This window comes from Sarcophilus harrisii, chromosome 3 (genome assembly GCF_902635505.1).
Source record: "Sarcophilus harrisii chromosome 3, mSarHar1.11, whole genome shotgun sequence".
NCBI lineage: Eukaryota > Metazoa > Chordata > Mammalia > Dasyuromorphia > Dasyuridae > Sarcophilus > Sarcophilus harrisii.
Genome location: NC_045428.1, coordinates 278,623,646 through 278,649,655, shown reverse-complemented (window position 1 = coordinate 278,649,655; position 26,010 = coordinate 278,623,646). Strand labels below are relative to the sequence as shown.

Sequence of the window (26,010 nt, the reverse complement as noted above, 5' to 3'; positions counted from 1 at the left end):
AAGTTGCTAAGCTATAAGATCATTTTATGTTGAATATTCAATGGACTATTGCACACATGGATAACAGATGATTTTTATTGTGTTGAAGAATTAAAGTTTTAGGATTAAAAACTCATCCTACTATGGCATGCTGTAAGCATCCTTGGTACAATTCTATTGTCAGATAGGAATATCCTCGTCCAATGTGATTTTGATTTCCTTTACTAGATTGCTATATTTTGAAAGCTTTTTGTTCTATGTAGATTGGAGATGATGAATATAAGATATGGTGATATCAATTAAAGCAGCCCTTTCAAGTATTTGAGAATTAATCTTATGTTTAGATATTTGTGGGTAATGGTTTCATCTGTGATAATGGCCTGGTTTGAGAACAGTTTATTGATTGAGTTCTTCAGGGTATGTTGAGCTCTATATTTATAGTGTAGTTATATGTAATCTTTGAGAACAAGATTCTAGCCAACAAGTTTTATTTTGCTAGGCATAGGGAGGATGCCAAATTTTTACAACCTGCAGTGATATGTTACATTGTTTCTATTGATAAGCTTTCTATTGATAAAACATTGATCTGTAAGTCTGAACTGCTAAAGCAAAATCTTTTTGTTATTATTTTTATGATGATGATGCCATAATTCAATACTAATTCTATTCTTGGCATTCAGTTATAAGCATGAAGTATATTATGCAATTATATATCTCTAATAGTGAAAGGCTTAAGTAAATGAATATTAATATAATTAGTTGCTTTCTTTATGTGATTATTGAGTAACTATCTTCCTCTGTATTTGATCACATTTTAATGGATCTGTAGCATCACTGATGTTAGTATTTATTCTGGTGATATAGATCCCAAACCATTTTTACCCTTTCATTTTTCAACTCTTTAAAAATACTCTCAAGGGAGTCCATTCAGTAAGCTAGGGTTACTCTCTTTAGTTTTTATGGTCATTGCTCTCCACTGAGAATATTCTTCACTCTAAGTGAGAGAATGCTGGGCTTGGGATCAAGAGGACTTGAATTCAAAACTGGCCTCAGACTGGGCCATGTGATCCAGTTGAAAATCCAGCAAAGGGAAATGAAAAGGAGTAATCAAATAGGCTAAAAACCAGGAGAGAGCAGAGTCCCAAAAACCTAGAGAGGAAATGTATCTCTGTGAAGAGGATGATCATCAGTGTCAAAGGCTGAAGCAAGGTCAAGAAGGATGAAGAGTGAGAAAAGGCCATGAAATTTGATAGTTAAGAGATCACAGTTAACTTTCAAGAGAGTAGTTTCACTTGAATGATGAGGTGGGGAAGCCATAATGCAGAGAGTTAAGAAGTGAGAGTAGAGGAAATAATAGAGGCCCTAATTGTAGACATCTTTCTCATGGAGTTTAGCCATTAAAAGGAGAGAAATAGGAGGAGGACTAGCAAGTAATGATTGGATCAAATCAGTTTGTTTTTTAAAAGTGGAGATGACATGAGTGTTTGTAGACCTCAGAGAAGCAAACAGTAGATTGAGAGTGATTGAAGATTAGTATAAGAATGATAAGAGGGAGGAACCAATCTGTTAGAGAAAATGGGATGGGATAGCATCACTTGGGCATTTAATGGGATTTGCCTTAACAAGAACAACTACATCTTTATTTGAAAGGGGATCAGAGGAGAAGATAGAAGGGGAAGCATGGCACCTGAATTATATGAAATGAGGAGGTGAGAAGAGGAGGTAGTTAGTGAATGGCTTCCCTTTTTTTTTTCAATGAAATATGAGTCAAGGTTCTCACCTAAGGTGAGCGGGGAGGGATGAAAAGGTTTTGAAAAACTGGTGGTGAGTGCAATAGTGAGTAGATTAAGGAGGTCTGAAAGAATTTTCTCCCCACAATAAGAGTCCGCTTGAGGTTATATAATATAACTTTGTAATGGTTCCAGTCAGCACCTTTCTCAGCATGATTTCATGATTTTCTCTAATTTCATTCAGCAAAATATGAATTGAAGTGAATGTAACAAATGGTTAGAATGATGTAAGGATAATACTCAGCAAAGCATGATGAGAAGGAGTATAGTGAGGAGGTCAGGTGGTTCACCAAGAAGTTAAGACAGAGAAGGGAGGAAGACTGTAACAGAGATGATGATTCAAGGGAAAAAAAAGCTAAGGAATGGAGGAATTAGAGATCAGTGACAGTGAGGATGAAAAACAGAATTATAGAGTTCATAAGAGGGGAGAATAGAATGATAAAAAGATTATAATCAGATAATGGGATTTCAGAGTTAATGAAAATGAAACACTGCTAGACGAATGCAAAATCAAGAGGAAATGTGTATATTAAACTGGGTTGTTTAGGTGTCTGACAGAGTGTGTTTACAAAGTGAAGTGAAAGTATTTAGTATATTACATTTGGTGCATCTAACTGGGGAAGGCTAAAAATACTCCAAGAGACTCCTTCAGAAATGTGAAGTTAAAGTCTTTCATCCATTAAATAAGAGATTCCACCAGGTTGTTCCTCAATTGAATAAGAAGTAGATTAGTTAGATTGTTTTCATTTCATTTTCTTGCACTTTTATTATGTAGCTTTGAAGTGTGCTCTTTGACTCATATAGTAGGCACTTGATAGGTATTTGTTGAATTTATTTTAAAAGTCTGGGGGTATAAGCAAAATAAGATATCACAACCTAAAATCAAATATTATAAGCAATGTAGTCTATAAAAACCTAACCAAACCAATTTGTCTAAATATCATCAACAATAATAATCCCTTTATATAAGGCGTTATGATTTACAAATCTCTTTGGTTATAACAACATTTATAAATTGTATAATAATAGTAATACTTATAGTACTGTAAGATTTATTAAGTATTTCCCCCATAACATCCTAAAATAGGTTGGGCATTTGTCTTCATTATTCTCACTTTACAATAGAAGAAACTGAGGCTAATCTAATTTAAGGGAAGGGAGGAGAGGAGAGGGTATGGTTCTGAAACAATCTTCTAAGAGGATTTTAAAAATAAGAAAAACAGGCTGGATACAAATAACAAAGTCATACAGCTAGCACATGTCCAAGTTGAGAGTCAGACCAAATATTCTCTTCACTATTTGATGCCATCTCTAAAACCAATAGTTAAACTAGTTTAAATGATTAAAATTAAGCAATTTTTTTAAAAAGTGAGTGCTTACAGTATCCTAAAAACTATTAAACATAAAGTATATAGGATGAGTATAATAAAATAGACATATTTAAAGGCTATCGTGGACAAAATAACTATATGGTATCTAATGGGGGTTGTCTAGCTCTAAAAGTTGTGATTCTACAAAGGTGAATCATCGAGAATAAGTTGTGCAACAGGAAGTTGCCATCCCAATGCTAAGTGCATAAGAAGAAAAAAGGGAAATGCAGGTTGAAGATATTAATTTATTCTGTTGAATTAGGAGGCAGGTAGATGACTCAGTGAATAGAGTGCTAGGTCTAGTCTTGAGCCAGAAAGACCTGATATTAAATCGGGCTTCAGATAATAGCTGTGTGATTTTTGGGCAAATCACTTAACCTGTTTGTCTTAATCCATTGGAGAAGGAAATTACAAAGTACTCCAGTATTTTTACCAAGAAAACTGTGGACTCTGTTGGTGAGCTATATATAGTCCATGAGGTCATAAAGAAACTAATTGACTGATTTATTGAAAATTGCTTTCAAGGCACTGTAATACGTAGTGAATGGGACAGAGGTTTGCAACCTAGTACAAGAGGGTTCACAAAGCAATGTGCATAAAGAAATACTCTTTGAGAGATTTTATTTTTCCCCCAGAAGCAGATAAACAGCATTGGTTAGTCACTTAGTTCCCCTCTTGACTAATGGCACATGTCTGGAGATCATCTTGTAAGGTGAGGAATTGGGTTTGGGTTAATGAAACAGTTTTATTAGTAACAATGGGATATGCTAATGGCCTTAGTACAATGTCTAGCCATATGTTCAATCAGTCAAGTCTGAATGGATAATGATATAGATGTTGCACCATTAAGAAAAAGTGTCTCAGGCAATAGAATTGATTATTCATTGATACCTCTTAAGTATTTTCACAACTTATTTTTTTTCCCCTATGTTTTCCCTAGAAACTGGCTTACACACAGGAAACATTAAATAGGTAAGTGTCTGCTTTTCTTTGAGTTCATATTAGGTAGGAAAAAAGTGTAATGTCTCAATGTGAATTCTCAAGGTTAATTGTTGCCTTCCCACTTTTTTGCCAGGTCCTGCAGTGACTGGTCATGTAGGTAAGTGTCTTGATTTTTCCCTCATTTGCAGCCACCTCCCTTTTAATTTTTTAGCAGGCACTGATTTTGTTTACTGTCTATCTTTAACAAGCCACAGACTTGGTTACTACCCTGGAGAAAACAAGTAAATGATTAGTTTTTGTGGCATAAACTAGTACTTTTAGGTCCAAAAGCAGGGTGGTAAAACCAGAACTAAGTTTTGAAGGTGTAGTCAACATCTCAGCAACAAATATTTATTAAGCAACTACTCTGTTCCATGACACTGTGCTTTCAGCCGTGGATATAGAAATAAAAATTAAAAGATCCCTGTTGACCGGGAACTTGTACATGATTAAGTGGTATATCCTGTGTATAGATTTTTTTTTCATTTTATTTTTCAATTAACAAGTATTTTTTTTCTTTTATACCCACCCATTTAAAGTAAAGAAAAACAAGACCCAAAAAACAAATTTATGCATAGTCAAGCAAAGCAAATTTCTACATTGTCCATGTCCAAAAATCTGTGTCTTATTCTCTCTATTTTAAGTCTATTGCTTTTCTGTTAGAAGGTTTTTAATATTACTTCATGATCTGTCCTCTGGAATCATGGCTGATTATTGTATTGATCAGAGTTCTTAAGTCTCTCAAATGTTATTATTCTATAAATTGTTCTCCTGCTTTTGTTTACTTTACTTGCCATCAGCTCCTACAAATCTTCCCAGGTTTCTCTGAAACTGGTCATTCTGTTAATTTTTTATTACATTCATATACTGTCATTTGTTCAACAACTACCCAATTAATGGATACCTTTTCAGTTTCTAATTCTTTGCCCCTAGAAAAAAATTGTTATGAATATTTTCATGCCCATATGTCCTTTTTCTCTTTGTCTGATCTCTTTGGGATATAGGCCCTGTAGTGGTTATACTCCCAATTTGCTTTTCAGAATGGCTAGACTAGCTTTGCCAACAGTGCATTAATGTACTTCTCTTTTTACAATCTTTTAAAAATTTGTATTTTCCTTCTTTAGTCATCTTTGTTGATCTGGTGGGGATGAGACAGAACTTTAGAGTTGCTTTAATTTTTATTTATCTAATTATCAGAGATTTGGGGCATTTTGGACTCCAATGTGGCTGTTAGTAGGTTGGATATCTTCCTTTGAGAACTTTCTGTTTATCATCTGGGAAACATAGAACACTAAATAGAAAACATATACTAATGATTTCCAAGAAGAAGATACTAGTAATGGTTGGCTGGGTGTAATCAGGATAGATTTCCTATAAGAACTTCAACTGAAAATTAAAGAAAGCTAGGGAGTCTTTGAGATTAAGTTGATGAAGGAGTGCCTCCAACTGCTATTGAATAAAAAGTCATCAAAATACAGAGAGCTATAAATTTATGTACTCTAGGCTTACTACGTGCCAAGCACTGTCCTAAAGGCTGAGTATAAAAATACTAAACCAAGATCAATGCTAGTTTTCAAAAACATTACTTTATAAAAAGGGGAGACAAAAGATATCACATGAGTGATTATTAGGGAAAGTTGTAAAATTATAGGCATAGTGAGTGGGGATACTGGGGAATAGATTGATATTCCCTTTCTAGAACCAATATTGGAATTAAACTGAAGTTGGAATTTGTCAAGGCTCGAACTGGTCATCTATAGGGTCAAGATTTTAAAAGGAGGAAAGTGAGTGCAGTGTTTGGATCAGAGAAGGATTAAGACAGAGACACCCACACACAGAGGGAGGGAGGGAGGGAGGGAGGGAGGGAAGAAAAGAGAGAGAGAGAGAGAGAGAGAGAGAGAGAGAGAGAGAGAGAGATACACACACAGATACAGAGAGACAATGACAGACACTTCTAATAAATTTTTTTGAGTGATTCCAGCTTGATTCCAGCTTGTTTGTTGGCAGATTTCGGGTCCAAGCTTCTAAATCTCCATATGGTCAACTTTCCCCATCAGCCCAGTTGGAGCAGCTAAGCAGACAATTGCCCCACCTAGTTTGATGCTATCATAAGAGAGTGTGGTTACAGCATTCTTGACAAACAGCCTGAATTCAAGACTCATTGGTCTTTATAGTCAAGACAAGGAAAAGTGTACATTCATCTCCTGCTGAGAGAAATGTTTCTTGTACACTACATCACCAACAAATCACTGATGACAGGAGGTGTGGAGGATCTGGGGTGTGAGTCTAATTCATAATGGCTGGGAAGGGAACAGAGAAAAAGAAACATGGCATTAAACTCCAGGGCTTTCAGATTGGCCAGGGCAAATCTGGTGCTCTCTGAAATTGGTCATTAGACCATCTCCTGGCCTCTCCCACCCTCCTGACTCAGAGCACTTACGTCCATTCCTGCGTCAGCTGGAAATCCCTCTTATACTCATATTCTCTTCCCATCTCCACCCCAAACACTGCCTTTATTTGCTTATTTTTACAAAGCAAAGACTGAAAATGCTTTATTCTCTGATTTGATTTGTAAAGAGAAATTCTCATAACTGTCAGAATATTTTAACACACTATAAAATATCAGTGTCCCAGAGGTCAGACAAGTGATGTATTTATAACAGTATGAGTCTACGTATAGATTTGTATAAATATATCTAAAATCTTTCTCCTCATGCATACACAGTAAGGCTAGAAGATAATGGTTGGACTCATGATTTCATTGATATAGGGAACTACTGAATAAGGAAAATCACATTACCATTGCAAGTTGTTACCTTCTTTGTAATTCTGAGTCTTAGAGAGCTTCCTAAGGTCCTGAAAAATTATGACTTGCCCAGCAACTACATAGACAGTATATGTCAGATGTATATGTTAAATAATCATGAAGGAACTAAAGGAAAGAGATAAGCAATTCTTTTTCTCCCCTTCCTAAACTAATTTTTAAGGATGTGAGTGTTAGAAACTGAGCTTGGAATCTCATGAGAGATTCCAAGGACAATTGACAACATCAGCCAGGAGGCAGAACCAAAGTACTCTGTTCCACATGTTCAATGAATAAAAAATAAGTTAACAGAACAGATAACTTTAAAAGCTTCTTTCTTCATTAAGAGGGATAATAGGGTTTGTCTCTTTTTCCTGTATGTTTGCGTGGACTTAGGCAAATATCAGTAACTGAAACAGAAACTTTTCCTTCTAAAACAAACTTAAGATCCTAATTTCTCCTTGACCAAGAAAGATCTTTATCTCTCAGGTTGTCAGAAATATATGGCTTCAATGTCCATAGTGAAAGGATGGGAAGGAGGAATGAAGGAGTGAGGCAAGTAGCCGTAGGAGGAATAAAGAAGAATATTACTGAAAAAGTATTTAATCGTAAAATTGAAAAGATTTATTTTTTTATTTTTAAAGCTTTTAATCTTCAAAACATGCACAGATAATTTTTCAACATTGACCCTTGCATAGCCTTGTGTTTCAGATTTTTCCCTCCTTACCATCCCCTCTCCTAGATGGCAAGCAATTCAATATATGTTATACATGTTAAAATATATGTTAAATCCAATATGTATAAACATATTTATACAAATCTCTTGCTGCACAAGAAAAATCAGATCAAAAAGGAAAGAGAATGAGTAAGAAAATGCAAGTGAACAACAAAAAAAGCAAAAATGTTATGTTGTAATCCACATTCAATGCCCACAGTCCTCTCTCTGGATGGCTCTCTTTATCACAAGATCATTGTTAACTGGCATCAATCATCTCAATGTTGAAGAGAGCCATGTCCATCAGAATTGATCATTGTATAGTCTTACTGTTGCTTTGTATAATAATCTCCTGGTTCTGCTCATTTCACTTAGCATCAGTTCATGTAAGTCTCTCCAGGTCTCTCTGAAATCATCCTCCTGATCATTTCTTATAGAACAATAATATTCCATGACATTCATATACCATAACCCATTCAACCATTCTCCAACTAATGGGCATCCACTTAGTTCCCACTTTCTTCCCAATACAAAAAGAGCTGCCACAAATATTTTATCCCAAATATCCCTCAAAACCATCCCAGGGAGGAAAAAAATCAGCCAAATGATCAATACATCAAAAATGTCTGGGACTGTGTTTAATGTGTAACATTTGTGGACTTCCCACCTCCATGAAGACTGGGGTTGCTGTTCCTTTTTTGTCCCTTCATTTGAGTCCTGCTTGATCTTTATAATTTTTATATATACTTTTGATTATCTAATGTATAGCTGTTTTTACAATTTATGTTGTTGTAGTTACTCTGTATTTTGTTATCTTAGCTTTGTTTATTCCTCTCTACATCAATTCATATAGATCTTTTCAGGCCTCTCTATGGTTCACTAGATAATATCACCTCAATGTTAATATTACAGCACAGTAATATTCCATTAGTTCATGTATCACAATTTGTTTGGTCATTCCCCCAAAAGATAGACATCTACTTTTCTATTTTGTTCATATATGTTTCCAAGGATATGATTTTCCCCTGAAAACTGCTGTACTTGCATCCCAGAAATTTTAGTACATTGTTTTTATAATTATTAATTTTAAAAAATATTTTCTTTGGTTCTTTTTTTGCCTTACTCATTATTTAGGATTTCATTGTTAAGCTTGCAGCTGGTTCTATATCTTTTTAGTGGTCCCAGAACATATTAGCTTTTTAAAAAATTGTGTTATACTCTATAGTAGATACATTAATTATTTCTTTGTTTTTCATTTGTTTCCAATTTCTCTGTATCAAGAAATAGATAATTTTAAAAAATGTACTGTTTGATCCTGGGAAATATGTATGCTCTTTACTATCCCAATTAGCAAATGCTGTTGTTTTGGAGAAATTTGAGAAGAATCTGAGAAAATGTCTAGTTCTCCATCTTGTTGCCCATGTGACTATGATTCATTCTTTTAAAAAAAATAAAACTTTTAATAGTATATTATTTTTCTAATTACATGTAAAAATTGTATTCAACTTCCATTTTTAAAGAATTTTACTTCAAAATTTTTTCTCCCCTCTTTCCTTACCTCCCTCATTCCCACACTAGCAAGCAATCTGATATAGGATATATGGGTATATTCATTTTTAACATATTTCCATGCGAGTCATGTTGGAAAGAAAAATCAGAACCAAAGGGAAAAACCATGAGAAAGAAAAAAAAAAGGTGAAAATAATATGCTTTAATCCACATTCATAGTTTTTTAATCCACAGCCATAGTTTTCTTTCTGGATGATGGCATTTTTTATCCAAAGTTTATTGGAATTGCCTTGAAACACCAAGAAAATCATAGTTGATATGATTCTTTCTTTACTGAGTTTTCCCTATAATTGTTGAATGAGTCAACTACAGGGGAATAAGATCAGTGAGACAAATAGCTAGAAAGTGACTCATTTTAGAGCCAAGGATTTGCATTTGTTATTTGAATTCATGGAGAAATGGGTTAAAACAGAATGATCATATTATGTTAATTTATTTTGTCTTCAAGAGTCTCCTGTTGAAAGTTTTACAAAGACATTCTGAGGAAGGCAGTTAAAGCACCATAGAAAAGTGAGCTATTATTAACTGGATTAGAGGATACATTCTGAATATTTATATACAGAAAATCCATCATCAATTAAATTTTAGAATTTTTCTTATGCTAGTGTCACATCAAGGAGATAAAATTAGGAGTCTAAGAAAAATATATAGCCAACATTCCAGTATTATTGATAGAATTTTCCAGATGCTGGGATTTGGATTTATCATGTGAATTTTCTAAGGAATGAGTACAAAGAAAAAAGTCCATAAATTAGTCAAAGGGAATTATTTTTGTGTATTCATACTGATGACTTCTGTCCTCTGCTAGAGTCATCAGTAGGAACCAAATGGCTCATCTATCAAATTCTAACTACCAGGAGACAGCTGTTTTGCACATGGAATGGCCTCTATTGGGGGTTGGGTCATAGGATTGTAATTTTAGAGCTAAAAGAGATCAATAAATTTAATCCCCTGGAAACTAAAGCTCAAAGGGATTAAGCAATTTGCCCATGTCACATAGTTATAATGAATAGGTGAGGCAGAATTTGGACCCAGTTCTTTGTTACTCCAAGTTTTATACTCTTATCTACTATAGGTAGTTTAGTATCAAGAACCTTGACTTGGCTTTGGGCTTTCCAGTCCCCCATTACAGACTAGAATTGGAGGTTTTCTCCACATATACTCCTATATGCCATTGCTATCTGAAAAACTCCACTATCCAAGGGCCCAAATAATAGAGGGTCACCAAGGATGTCAACACTGTTGCCCAGGTCTTGTCCCTAGGCTAGTTTCTAACTGGGATTTTGATAAAAAGAGACAATAAAGTGAAAAAACCTTGTGTTACTCAAGAGTAGAATATTCCTTCATGGGACTCTGCCATTGACCTTAATGGAATAAGTCCAGCATCAGCCCTTTTCAAGAACTTTCATGGAGAGGACTAGAGGAATGATACTGTGTTCAAGCGGTAACCTGTCCAGTAAGAGCATTCTTTATCAGTTCAATTCCCTACTGCCATTACCATTGGCTATCGTGTTGCCTATTCTTGTACTGCTCTCCTAAAATTCCTGTGATTCAGATTTGACATCTGGAAATAAAAAAAAAAAACAAAACTCTCTCCTTTTGTAGCTCTCCCTGATTTTTTTTTAATCTCTTATCCTATTTAGCTCTACTCTTTAGTCCCTAAACTGCTATACTCTCTCCTTTTATTGGGTCTTCTGTGACTGCAAATTATTAGAAATGAGAGTGTGTCCTAATAGATTGCCTGATGGTTTCAGAGACTGGAAGATCTGGGCTCAAATCCTACCTCTGATACCTATTAATTTTGTGACCATGGACACTTCATTTCATTTAGCCTCAGTTTTCTCACCTGCAATATGGAGATAATGATAATTATTCTTTACCTTACTTTTTTGTTGTGACACTCAACTGAAATAACATGTGAAGCCCTTTGCAAACCTTAAGGATTATATAAATAAGTTATTAATGTTATTAATAAATTCTTTATCCTAGATCTTTTTCTTCTCATACTCTTTTCTTTCTAATGGTACTCAAGAACTTTTGATTTTTTTCTCCAGAAGATATGCCTGGCTAGCTTCTCCATGATTCTGATAGATCTTGCTCTCATTAAACCTGATATACCAGGCCAGAAGGAGGAAATCGTGTGCTCTCACTCTTCTTTGACACATTGATGCCTCTTTGTCACTATTATCCAACAACTTACCTTCCTTTGAAATTCACTTTATTCTTCCTCTTTCTTCTTTCTCAAAGAATTCATTATTTGGCTTGCAATGTTTATCTCTGTCCCAAAATCTACTCATTTCCTCGAGGATTTCAATATTTGCTTATTTTCCTGTTAAATACCTCTGTCTTCTCAGTTCATCAACTTCACAAATTACTATGATTTCCTTATCCACTCTATCCCAGCCACCATGGGGATGGATCACACCTCTTACCTTATAATTCTGAATTCTGTCACCTCCATAATCTTTAACCCTGATATTCTGATCCCTGATCACAACTCCCATCTCCATTTTTTTTCCTGCCTCTCCTTTTAAAGTTATTTTTTGCTCACATGTTAATCTCTAGTCCATTTTTACTCATTTTCCCAGCCATTATTCTTACTCTGACACCCCATTCCTGCCTTTTTAGACTTGACCTTATTTAGTTCAGATATGTACTATATTCTGCTTCTTGAAATCTTGAACTTGAATTCTTATCCTTTATCAATTGTTCAATTTATGCCAACTCTCAAAGCTAGGAAACTGTTCATCCATCTTTTCTGTTCCTACTCAAGCTATTGAATGCTGGTGGAGGAAGTCACATACTACAATTTCATGTTTTCTAACCTCAACTGTATCTGTATTGCTGCATGAGAATCACAATAATTATTCACCAGCCAAGTACAGATATTTATATATTGGGTACTTTCCTAGAGCTCACATATAGAATGATGACTGGATTTACAGAGAGAACCAGGGCTTGAATTCTGCCATTGCCGTTTACTACCATGTTCTTAGATAAGTGATGTAACTTATTAGATTTCAATTTCTTCCTTTATTAAATTAGGAGGTTGATTAGGTGATCCTTTGCTATTATAAATCTATGATCCTATATGTCTTTCTAAGGTAACATGTAACCATCAATAATACCCCTTTGCATTAAGTATTTAGCCATTTCTGATTCTGCTTAATTGCACAATCTTTTAATTCATATTTTTCTATCTTGACCACAAGAATATTGTTTCTATAGAAAAAATGTGTTTTAAGTTCTAAGTTAAATGATAGAAAAATAAAAATTTTGGAATTTGCTATGTTATCTATCTAGAAAAAGATTTCTGCAATAGATTTCAAAACCAAATAGAGGATATTAATATGATGCTGATTACCCATGTAAGGGATGGAATTCTATATTGCTCAATATAAAATATAGAGAAGAAAGAGAGAAAGACTTTAGGAAAAACTTGTTCTGAAACATATTCTTGATGTCCAACTTGGCTTCTCTAGAGACTGAAGAATACCCCTTGAGTGAGATCAGATATTCTGGATGTCTGTCTTTGTCTTTCTGTCTCTGTTTCTGTCTCTTTCTGTGTATGTATCTCAGCTAATACCTCATTTTGCTTCTAATAAGAGCTCATTTACTCAAATCTGTAGAATTTCCCCAATTTGTTTTGATTATTTTGCTTGAATAAATGGGTTTACTTGCTATTCACTATTTGTTTTGGTCTTTGGGGAACTTACATTTGGTGGGAAAGAGTTAAACTGCTGCGTGTAGCCCAATATCTAGTAATCAGGAAAAATAGATCTAAATATAGTCTGAAGATAAATGAGGAGCAAGTGCTCAGCAATCATTGTTCTCCTGTTCTCTTTAAGGCAGAAATCACAGATATTCTTACAGAAGGATGAGACAGATTTTAAATAGGCATATCTACTTATGAAATCAATGAGCCATATATCTATATGTTGAGACAAGCTAAATGGGCACAAATATGTTACATGGGCATATATACATTTTACATATAAATGATTTTATATTATTACCGGGAATATATTACTTACATTATAATGGTTTATAGCAAATATTCATAGGATTGTCATGTGTAAGAGGAATCTTTAACTGTTGTTTACTAACAATGCTGTCCCAAAGTGGAATAGGTTGCCTTCAAAGACATCAAGTTCCTGCCACTGAAAGTCTTCAAGTAAAGGCTGAATGGCTATTTGTCAGATTCTCACCTCAAAGAGTTTTATTATGAGGAAATAATTCTATAGATCTCAATGTTCTAAAAGTTTGAGTTGTTGTTTTGATGGTGATTCTCATTTTTCTTCTGTAGAGTACAGAGATATAAGCTCTGTATTTTTATTAATTTTTTATATTTAATATTTTAGACTTTTACTTTTCAAAGCCTTTTCATATTTTTATTTTTTCTTATGACAATCTGAAGAGCTAAGTAGGCCAAATGTTATTCTTTTAGACACACAGATACCAAAGCTTTGAGATTAAGGTGATTTGTCCAAGTTTGTATATGTGAGAGGCAAATATGAGACTAGAATGCACATCTTCTTTTTTAGTCTTGCTATCTGTCCATCAAATTATTTTAATTTATTTTAGAAGAAGAGAAAAAACATAAACCATGCAAATTTAAGTTGGAAAGGTAGATTGGATGACTGGATGCTCTTGATATTTATGAAGAATAAAAGTCTTATTTCTCTAGGGCACTGAATTTATATGCTTTGCCTCATATTCTTTGAAGTGATTGATTCTATGTGGCATAGACTTAGTTTGTCTTCTCCTTATCCCAGTTACATTCCACTCAAACCAAATGGATAATTTTCTTGGTTTCATATTAGGAAAAAAAGGAATACAAGAAGGAGCAGGGAATAAAGAATAAAATCGCAGTCTAAGCTGAATGAGTTATGAATACAAGGCTCCAGGGGATTCTTTGCTGATTGTTTGAAATGGATAGACCCAGATAGACTATATAAAATCTGGTTTGGCTAAGTATTAACATTAGAAAGTGTGGTTCCAAAGTAATACATTTCTAACTATTTTTTTATGAGTGATTATGAGTATTAAATGATCCCTGTAGGAGATATATAACTTCAAAAGACAGAATCTGTTTGGGGCAATGAAAAATAGTGTGTTCTTTTTGGCCTTGTTCCTTTGGGGAAAGAGGTTTGGGGGAGAGGGAAATTGTATTATCTGATACAGATTGATGAAAGAATAATAAACATATTTGATGGAGGGAGTTCCGAAACTCTAAAACTCCTTGAAGGACAAATTCTTGAATCATGCCTCTATAAAAGACCACTCCTGAGGACAAATAACTTCATTCTCTTGTCTAGTGGGGTTGGTTGAGTTCTAAGCTGGAGATACCAATCCTATTGAATTGAACACCCATTCAATTCCAAAATTGTCTATTCCGAGTCCAGCTCAAACTTCACCCATTAGCCCCAACTAGACCCCTTGGCTTGTAGTCAGTCTTCTATTATAAAAGAGCCAATTTTAAATTTAATCCTCACAGAGGAGCTAATATGCCATCCAAGGCATAGCAGCAAAACTCTGCCTGCTGGAATGATATTTTCTTTCAGTGTTACCCTCTCTTTATCCTCATCTATTTCCCTAATGAGACTATATCTTTCTGTTGGGACCTTACTTTATATCTCTCTATTGGGATTTTGCCACTAAGGAATTCAGCCTTTCTATTCATGCATAGCAAAGACTGACTTCCCAATGCCTATAATAAACTTCTTTTTATCAGTCTAGCTTTTCAGGGTTCATAAATTCCTTTACAAAGGACCTTTGTGCTATCAGAAGGGGGTTCCCCAAAACTCCCTACATTGTGCCAATCCTAAAGGGGATTTAGGGGAGCCAAACCTCTTCATTTAGTTCCCTGAATCCCAAACCTTCCACTAACTTCATCATCTAACTCCCTGACCACCAGAACCCTATTCTCATCATTTGGTTCCCTGAATCTAATCTCATCACAATGACTATAACAATGTAAATAAAAGCAACATAACTCATGCCAAATAAACTAGATGTTGGTTCCAAATTATGAAAGTTACAGTATATATCTTTCTTTGCTCTGACAAAAGATGTGTTTACAAATTGAAAATTAACATGTACTGTATCAGGCAGTTTTGCATAACCATTTTTATGGGAAAGTATCACAGAGGGGAGAAATTTGGGAAATCACTAATATGTTAAAACAAAATATGTCAGTGAAAATAAAACAAAATATCAAATAAGAGGTCCCAACATATTTCTTACAAATAAAAAAGAAACAAGCTATCCTTAGACCTTTGAGGTACTATGTAGTGAATAGAAAACAAGACAGTGCCTTGTACACAGTGGGTGCTTAATATATGCTTATTGAATTGACTCAATTTGGCAGGGATTCAGACCCCAAATAAAGTGATTTGAATTGAGTTCTGGTCTTAGCTATGTTATTAACTAGTTGTACAATCTTAGATAAATCATTTGATATCTCTGTGTCTCAGTTTGCCGACTTGCAGAATTAAGGGGTTGGACTTTGTGACCTCTAAAATCTCCTTCTAACTCTAATTTTTACTATTTAGAAATATGTTGACAGAGATGACCAATTCCTAGATCAACTTTGATAAGTTAGGTTCAAAAAGAGTAGACTTAGAAAGTTTCCTATATTGTAAATTCCTGCCCTTCATGGTCCCATTCTAATTCTTGCTTTGGGTTCAAAATCCTTATTGAGGGAACTGATGATTATCTTGTTTGAAAATTTTCTTCTTCCCACCATTTAATTTACTTCAAATGTCTTCTCTCTCGGCTTCTACTTTTAGTTCTGATCCATCAACTCCTGTTACATCTTATGATACTTCAACATCAAGAGGTATGATTTTATTTTTTCTTCTTTTAATGATCAATACTTTGTCAACCTGAAACAAGGACAAAACTTTTAACTTTTAAACCCATCATTTGAAAACTTTCAAACAATTTTCTCTTCTTCATACAAGGTATAGCAATAGAAAAAATCATTATACTTTATTAGTCTTAATTATTCATTGTTAGGTTCTTGAACTCATAGAACAGGGATGGAGAGTTTGCAAGTAAACTTTTAGAGTACTATACTGGAAAAAAACACAACATATTGACTATGATCTTGGCAAGAGGCTGCATCTATTTTCAGAAGTCTAGCTTAACTAAGTATGGAAGGCATATGGCCAGACATCTGGTGTTGAATTCTTTGGACATGGGGATGCATGAAACAAAGAAAACCGAAGGACATACCTCATTTTTTGAAGGTAGAGTGACCCAATACAAAAGGCACTAGAATGGGAATCAAGAGTCAGGGATTTGAATCCCAGATCTGCTCCTTTTTATTTCCACAATCTTGGAAAAAGTATATAACCTTATGTTGGCTTCTGTTGCCTCATCTGTAAGGTGAGGGAGTTACATCTGATAATCCAAGTTCCCTTTTAGCCCTAGACCTAGAATCTTGTGTTCCCTTCTGATTTTAAAGTAGTGATGATAGAGCAGCTGAAAAGGGGACAAAAGGTATAAACATTCAAGTAGATGAAAACATAGGTTCGTTTGAGTACTTATACTGAAAACAGATAATAAATGTGGATAGTCAATTAACAGTCAGTTAATAATCAACCAGCATTAAGTGCTTACTGTGGGTCAAGCATTGTGGTAAATGCTGGAGAGACAGCCAAAGCAAAAAGAAAGAAAGATTGTAAAGCCACTTCCTTTATTTTATGTTCTGAGTTTAGCTTTAATTTATTAAAGGTATAGATTTATGTAATACTATTGAGATACAGAGTTTCATTTGTCTTCACAGATACTGCAACCAGTACATCATCCCCTAGGGTAGTTTCCTTTCAGGATTCCTCAGACAACATCTCAGAAATACTGGATAACGGTGTAAGTGATCTCATGTTTGTTCATTACGTATTTCTCCCTGAGCCTAGAGCTCTGGAAGAGTTTTGATTTGAACCTGACCATAAGAAGGTTGTGTTGTGATTAGATTGCATCCCTTTTCCCATTTTGAGACTATGTCTTCCCTATCCCACCTAAATTGTAAATGCAGCACTTATGGCCAGCCCCAATTACTGATTAGCATGGAAGCTTTAACCTATTTCATTTATTATCCCTTCCTTAGACTGCCTGGTGACTTTAATTCAGAAGAGACAGCATAGACACTCAATCAGGTTTAGATCTATTGTAGCTCATAATTGAATTTATGTTATCCATCAGCCTCACTGACACAGCCACAAGGGACTGCTGTGACCCACCACAGCAGGCTATAAACTTGCTTTTTATGCTAATCCAATACTGTTATTAGAGGCAACTGTGGTGATGTGGACAGAGCACTGGATTTAGGAGTCAGGAAGATCTGATTTCAAATTCTCTGTGAGATACTTGCTAGAGGGATGACCCTGGGCAATTCACTTAATTTTTAAGCCTCAGTTTCTTCATCTGTAAAACAGGGATGATAATAATATTAGCATGGTGGTTGTGAAGATCAAATGAGATAACATATAAAGTGCTTTGCACTCATAAAGTGCTATATAAATGTTGTCTATTATTAACTGATTTCAATTATTATCTGACTACCATTATGATCTTTGTTGTCATGTGTCAGCTTTTCTTATTATCTCTCACATCTAAGGTTGTGCTGGAGATATTTCTAATTGTTAAATTTTCGGTATGAGTATTTATATCTCCAAATTTGTTGACTATCTAGACTTATTAAAGTGACGGAAGAAATGCTAATAATGCAGATTAAATTTAAAAGTGAGTTCTTTCTGAGAGCCATTCTGAAGTAGCTATACATTTCTCTACTTCTTCCTACTCCTATTCTCACTTCTGTTTGGTGCTACTACTTAGAGAGAAAGAGGTGGAAGGAGAGGGAGAAAGAAGAGGTGAAAAAAAGAGAGAGAGTTGGAGACCTAGACACACACAGAGACAGAGACAGACAGACAGACAGACAGATACACACACACACAGAGTGGGATGGAGAAGGAGAGAGAGAATACCTTTTCCCCATTTTTTTCTGTGACCCCTTCCCCCAGGACAATTCTGGTTGTCCACATTTTTGAAGTCATTTTCTAGTTTCTCTATGTTACCAGAGTGTGGCAGTGGTAGCATTTCCCTTCATCTCCACCTTCTTTCACTTCTCTGCCAGCTTTCCCCCAGCTAGTTATTAATCAAAGCTGCAGAGTTCAGGAAAGCAGGGTCCCTCCCTCCCTCCCCAGTGAAGTGTCTGGGCCGATGCTTAGTTTTTTGGATTGCTGCCTGAGGCACAAGTGGCTTTCTATCCTGGCTTCTTTCCTTCTTGGCTTTTCCCTTTTTCTTCTTTTATTATTTTTTCTTTTTTAAGAAAACACAAGAGATTTGCTCTTCCTATTTTCTTTTCCCTTTAGCATATGAGGAAAACACTAGTCTGTGGATCCGTAGAATATTTCTCAATTTTCAGAATGCTTGTTTGAATATAATTCTGACTTTACTTCCTTCACAAAACCCTCTACCTCCGATTACTTTTTTTGTGTATACCTGTGTTGTTTCCCTTTTCAAAAAGTCTCACTTTAGGTATGCTTTCAGCATTTGAATCAATACAGTATTTTATTGTCTTTTTTTTTTTTTTTAGAGACCCACTAATTGAATCTTTTTTATTAGATCTATTATTCACTCTCTTTTTAAAAATTCATGTATTCTTTCTTTTCTCTACCCATGCTGACTCCAACCTTCCCCTTCTATCATCTTTCACATCCCTTTCCAGGGTCCAGTAGTGAGGCTATCCAAAAATATTCAAAGTCTCAAATCATTATCTCCAAGGAGGGAAAGGATGGGACTAAGAAAATTTTGCCACTTACTTTTTCTTTCTGTTAAGGCATTGTATCAAGCAATATTCTGGAGCAGCTACATGATGCAGTAGATAGGACAGGCCTTGAGTTTAAATTGAACTAACTGTGTGACTTTGGGCAAGTCACTTAACTCTGTTTACCTGATTTTCCTCATCTGTAAAATGACCTGAGAAGGATATGGCAAACCACTCCAGTATCTTTATTAAGAAAACTCCAAATGGAGTCACACAGAGTCAATTGCTGAAACAATTGAACAACAAATAAAAACAACAAGTAATACTTGTCTTCCCTACTATTGTTTCTAACCATTCGAAACAACTAAATGAGGAACACATACATCTGTGCCAAAAAAATAATAGGAGAGAGTCTGGCACAAAAATAAGTATAATGTAGAGGCCTATTGGTTCACAGAATAGAGCCAGTGAGACAGGCAACTGATTCAGTAGAAGTGGATGGACCAGAATAATATTCTCTGAAGTTTTAGACAAAATAAAATAGCTTAGCAGCCACATCTTGATTTTCTTTAGGAGAGAAAGTAAGTTTGAATAAATGATTCCTCAGTAAAGTGAAAGAAACTCTGGTGAAGGAGGAATATAGATTCTGGGATTGATGATAGAAGAGTAGGAAGGTAGAAAAAAGAGATTTAGATTGTCCTTGTTTCCAGCTGAGATGGAGATGAAATGCTTCATGGCATTTTTGAACTCTAAAATGGAAAAACCTACTCTGAGTCTTTCTGAAAATACTTCAAATCAGATTAATTTGGACTGGATGTTTGGGGTGTGGTCTAAAGGGTTGGAAGGTCCTAATCTCTTTGAACTTGTTGTCTTGTTCTTTAGCCATGTTCTTATCCAAAGACACTTTTTTCCCCTCATCTTCCTCATCAGAAACAGTATTTAACTATTGAGTTTTCCCCCTACACAAACTGAATTTCTAATTTAGTGCCATTTAAAATACTCTGAGAACAATACTCTTGTCTTGTGAAAGACCAGTAAGGCAAACTATCTACTCACATAGGTGCTCTTAGCTTGGGAGCCATGGACTGATTTTAGGATGTCTATAATCTTGGAAGAAAAAAGAAACTACATTTTTATTTTTCTTTCAACTAAAATTTATCATGTTAAATTATTTAAAATTATGTAAATTATAATTACTGAATTATTATTAATTACATTTATTATTCATTATTACTTAAAATATGACATTGAGAAGGGATCCATAGGCTTCATTAGGTTACAAAAACCTAGGATACAAAAAAAGTTGAGTCCTTGTGCTTTAGGTTTTTAGTGACCATGTGTATTGAATGTGATTAAAGATGTAGGTATATTTCATTACTTTTTAAGAAAATAATCATCAATCTTCACTGCTACAAGGATCACACAGCAAATAAATCATATAAAAATTTGTTTGGGGGATATTTATATATGTGTACACATTGTTGCTAATGATAATAGCTTGATAGACAGTTTGATTTTGTTGGATCAAAACAGGAATCTTCAAAATAATTTTTAGTCTTCCCTTCCAAGTACTTTGATTCCATATAAATAACATGAGATTCTATAAAAAGAGAATTGTATTACAATACCAATTAGTCAGTATGGTCTAGTTAATAGAAAACTGGTTTTGAAGCCATAAAATCTGAATTTAAATCTTACCTTTGTTACATATTCACATCTCAGTGTATTAGGGCAGTGAGGATCTTAAACTTTTTGACCTAAAAAATTGAGATTCCTTTTCTTTCCTCTGAGGCAATTGGGGTTAAGTGATTTGTCCGGGGTCACACAGCCAGGAAGTATTTAATGTCTGAGGTCAAATTTGAACTCAGGTCCTCCTGACTTCAGGGCTGGTGCTCTACTATATCAATTAGTTGCCCCTTTTTTAAGATTCTTTAAATTATTGAAGATCTCTCCAAAATTTTTTTATTTTTGTAAAATATATCTATTAAAATTTACCATATTAAAATGTTAAATTGTCTAGTATTGAAAATTGTTTTGGTTTTGTTCCAGAAATTTCAGGGGACACCCTAGAATATATTTTGAAACCACCATTCTAAGGTGCTGTAACAGGTGCTAACATTTTGCTAAAGGGAATTTCCTCATCTGAAAGTTCCCTGTGACAGTGAAATAAGAGGTCCAGGCATTATCCTTTATGAGGCTCATTCGATTTGAGTTATGAGGCTACTTTTTTTGAGCGAAAAGTATGGAGAGAGCCTTGGACCTGGAATCAGAAGGCCTGGATTTAAGTCTCTGCTGCTTTAGAGTTGTATGACCTTGGGCAAGCTATTTAATTTTGAACATTTAATCTTTCAGAACCTTAGTTTCCTCAAACAAAAAAAATGGGTATAATAATATTTTTGTTCACTGCTCCATAGGATAATTGTGAGGATCAAATGAGAAATGTATGTGAAAATCCTTTGTAGCTGTAGAAATCTGTATAAATATCAATGATTATTCTTGTTGCTATGAATTGATTTTTCATTTACCAGGATTGTTTCTGAACTAGTCAAGTAGACTTATCTACATCTTAAAAATAAATAATTTATACAGGGACAATTCTGTAATTTAAAATTTCAAGAGAATGGAATCTTCTTAATCAAGAAATCACAAACCACCTGACACCTCTGGATCTTGGTTTCTCTATTTGTAAAACAGAGATAATATCTGTAGTGGAGACCAGGTGATAATTATTTATTGTGTACCTTGAGATCTGCAGAAGAAAGGCATTACATACATATGTACCAAATATTGTGCAGTGAGCACTAGATTAGAGAGACAGAAAACTCGGATTTGAATTCCAGCTCTACTATCTGTATGATTCTAACCAAGTTACTTTGTCTTCTTTTTCAATCTCTGATGCACCTATGACATAGTGTGGGAATGGAGAATCTCTTAAGATTCCTTCTAGAACTAGCATTTTGCGGTTCTAATTTCTCAGTACCTCATTAGTCAGATGAAAAATGACAAAATAGAGTCCATCCAATTATATATTTCTCCCTTTCTCTGTGATCTTCTATATTCCAAAATCAAATACTTTAGAAATTACCTTTGAATTACTTATACTGCTTCTTCCAATCATGTAAGTAGCAGAGTTGTATTTCTTTAAAATCACCATCTCAGTAATTTTTTCTTCCTTCCCTCCCCATTCAATCCAGATTAACAATGAGATAGAAACTCTGACAGAGAAACCAACAAAGCTGGCAACTGAACAGGTTGCAGAATTCAGTATGCACCTTTCAGGGAAGCAATACAGTGAAGAGCTACAGGACCCCTCCAGCCTGCATTATCAAGATATCATGCAACAATTTATTTCAGAGGTTTGTGCCATTATAACTGCATATGAAGAGGGTGTGTGTGTGTAAAGCACTACTTTGGTTTCCAAAGTCTCAGTAGTATACTGAGTATATACATAATTATTGGATCATATCAACAATTGTCTTCTTCCTCCTTTTCTCCATCTCTCTCTATTTCTTTCCGTCCATTCCCCTGTAATTTCTCTCTCCTTCACTTTTCTCAGACATTTTGTTTTAAGAAATTCCTTGGCGTAAATGTATATAAGAGTTTTGGAAAGCTTGAGTTCAAGACTCAGTCAAAAAGTAAGCCTCAGTTGATATCCTTTTTGTAAGATTTTGTTCCTAGGAGTAAGGATTTGACTCTTCACATCCTCTTTCTTCTTACTGGATGGTGAGAGTCATTAATCCTTTGGACTGGTGCCCTTTCCATTTCATATGATAGGGTTCTCCTTGGCAGTGATAATTCCATTACTGTGGATTAATTTCCTATTTCTCATTCTGAGCCCACATGGGAAATAAAAGTATGCATTTCAGAGCCAAAGAGAATCATCACAACCATCATATGTAGTCAGTATAGTCCAAATTGAATTTTCCAAGTTGTATATTCAAAGACTAAGATTGTATGCTATGTGAAAAAAAAAAGTTGTATGGGACAATAGCTACTTGACATTAAGAAATATCTTACATATCTTAGATCTTAGATTTTCTAAACACATCTTGTTCAAGATATATTTAGGGTACCTACATGATCTTTGAGTAGTAATGAAAAAACCTTATATTTACCCCAAATATATTATTTTCTTCTTCTAGCTGAATTGAAAATTTCTAACATCAGAGTTGGTGGTTAAAGTGGAGAAGGGGGAACCAAGGGGAAAGAGGGTGCTGTCTGTTGGAGTTTACTACAAAATCCTCATATACTACTTGGGAGGGAATGACAGAAGCCTTTTGATCTTCAGTTGAGATGGACTGTTGGATCATATTATCTATTTGATGCTTTGAAGAATCTAGTCCCTATGGGATTGAGGTATAAGATAGGTCGAGTTAATGGAAGAAGAGGCATGATAGAATTCTCAAACCCTAGATGACTTGGCCAAGAAGGAAACAACACAACTGATAAGAATTGGATAGGAAAAAAGTAAAGATAACTAAAGAAAATAATAAAGACTGATTGAAACAGTTTAATTCTCAAGTGGTAATATATAATAACAATAACAAGTTAATGATGACAATGATGATATAAAATAAAAAAAATAAAAAATTTGTGATTTCGTTGATATAGGGAACTCCTAAGTATGGAAGTTACCCTTACTTTTCATGGTCATGTAGGTCATACTTTCTCTGTAATTTGTAGTCAGAGCAGAAATGCCAAGCACTCAGAACATGGGCATATGTGATCTCAAGCACTCTTGAGTGCAGGCTGACCTATATTAAAATGTAACTGGGAAATATTAAGTGAAATAAATAAAAATACAAAATACACAAAAATTTAAAATACCATTAAACATAGCAAAGCTAATATGTGGTTTTCTAAGGCAATATGGGGCCTTCAGGGATTATGGTTTAGAGGCTCCCATTTCTATTTGAATGAATAATGGAGCCCATTAGCCTTGAACACTGAGAAGTTAAATGCTCTGTTAAGAGTCACCCAGCCAGTCTGTGTCAAAAACCGAAGCTGAATTCTTCAAGGCCAGCTTTATGTCCATTTTGGCATAGGTGCCATATAATCAATCAATCATTTAGCATTTATGAAGTACCTGTTATGTTCCAGGCACTATGCTAACTGCTGGGGATACAAAAAAAGGCAAAAAACAATCTGTTCTCAAGGAGGGAGAATCTAAAAATCTAATGGGGGAAACAATATGAAAATAACTACATATAAACAAACTATATACAGCATAAATTGGGGGTATTCTTAGGCAGATGATGATGATAATACATCCCTGTGCAAATAGTCCAAAAACATTAAATATAAAAGAATAATACTAGGAGAGAAACTTGTCCAAGACCCTTTTTAAAAATCTGAAACCTACTAAAAAAATTGAGAACAAGATAACAACAACGAGCTAGCACTTTAGGATTTGTAATGTTCTTTTTTTCTTCATTTATTTTTCACATTCTTTAAAAAAAAAATTGAGTTCTGAATTTTCTCCCTCCTTCCTACCCCTCCCTAAAACACTGAGAAGGCAAGTAATATGATAACAATTATATATGTGAATCATAGAGAACATTATTTCCATATTAGCTATATATAATTCTTACCTTTGGATAAGAGTGAGGTTCAAGCATGGCTCTCTCCAACTATTTCTCCCTCCATTGTAAAAGTTCTTCCTTGCATACTTTTTAAAAGTTAGATAATTTCCCCTATTTTACCTCTCCCTTCTCCCTTTTCCTAGTACACCCATCTTTTTCACCCATTATTATTATTATTTGGAAATCACCTCAACAAAATTGACTCATGCCCATATGCTTTATGTAGAATGTTTCTAATTGTCTTAAAAAAGTTCTTAGAAATTTCATGTATCATCTTCCCATATAGGAATGTAAACAGCTTGACCTTATAAGTCCCTTATGGTTTCTCTTTCACGTTTCTCTTTCTCTTTTATATTTCTCTTGAGTCTTATGTTTAAGGAATGTCAAATTTTCTTTTCAGATCTGGTCTTTTCATCACCATCGTTTGAGAGTCCTCTATTTCATTAAATCTCCATTTATCCTCCTGAAGGATTATATTGAGTTTTTCTTGGTTGTAATATTAACTCCTTTGACTTCCAGAATATCATTTTCCAAGCCCTTTGCTCTTTTAACATGGAAGCTGCTAACTCTTGTGTGATTCTGACTAATCCAAATTTCTTTCTGGATATTTGCAGTATTTTCTTGCAACTTTGGAATTTGGCTATATTCCTGAGAGTTTTTATTTTGTGATATTTTTCAGGAAGTGGTCAGTGGATTTTTTCAATTTCTATTTGACCTTCTGAATCTAAGATATTGAGGCAGTTTTTTAATTTTTTGAAATATGATGTCTAGGGATCTTTTAAAAATCATGACTTCCAGGTAGTTTAATAGTTCTTAAACTATTTCTCTTCAGACTATTTTTCAGGTCATTTGTTTTTTCCAATAAGATATTTCATATTTTCTTCTGGTTTTCATTGTTTTGATTTTGGTTTCTTGTCTCCTGCTTTTCATGGAATCATTATTTATTTTTTTTTAATAAAAATATTTTTCCATAACAGCAACCTTGAAAAAAATGATTGAACATGAAACGACAAATTTATTATATATAACTATTGCTACTCCTTTTAAATATATCAGAAAGTTTCTGGTCTCTTACAGCCACAACAGCTACAAGTGCTTTGTTCCTTTTTGCCTTGGAGCTGTAACCAAGACCCATGCTCCTTTACTACTAACCACAAGTATTCCTCTGTGCCCCTAAACCTGTAACTCAGATTGTATATTGGCAACACAGCTTCCAGTCGGTCTTAGCTGCATCCAATTCCAGAAAAGGTCCCCCCTAATATCTTTCTAACTAGTTATTTGATCCATTTATCGTTCTAGGCTGAGAATTCTTAATGTTTGCTGTTCTGTGTCCCAGCCATATCTAAGGCCCTCTGCTTCTGAACTCTGGGTTAACCCCCACTGCCTTGTCACAGTTCCTGTTGCTTATATTTTAAGTTATCTGGGACTGAAAAAGATCTCATTTAAACC

At 34.5% G+C, this 26,010-nt stretch overlaps 2 protein-coding genes across 2 annotated transcripts in view; one reads left to right on the top strand and one right to left on the bottom strand.

Moving 5' to 3' along the window:
- Positions 1 to 13,394, bottom strand: part of LOC100918193 (putative protein FAM172B) — a 194,813-nt gene extending 181,419 nt beyond the window's left edge. Inside the window, exon 1 of the mRNA XM_031959606.1 lies at positions 13,242 to 13,394. The gene's annotated coding sequence lies outside the window, so the exon portion shown is untranslated. The remainder of the gene's footprint in view (positions 1 to 13,241) is intronic.
- The window catches only part of IMPG2 (interphotoreceptor matrix proteoglycan 2), a 79,142-nt gene that overhangs the window by 13,495 nt on the left and 39,637 nt on the right, over positions 1 to 26,010 (top strand). The window contains exons 4-8 of the mRNA XM_023498961.2: positions 4,080 to 4,111; positions 4,215 to 4,238; positions 15,999 to 16,048; positions 17,000 to 17,082; positions 22,174 to 22,335. Of these exons, the coding sequence (XP_023354729.2) occupies positions 4,080 to 4,111; positions 4,215 to 4,238; positions 15,999 to 16,048; positions 17,000 to 17,082; positions 22,174 to 22,335 (351 nt within the window). The remainder of the gene's footprint in view (positions 1 to 4,079; positions 4,112 to 4,214; positions 4,239 to 15,998; positions 16,049 to 16,999; positions 17,083 to 22,173; positions 22,336 to 26,010) is intronic.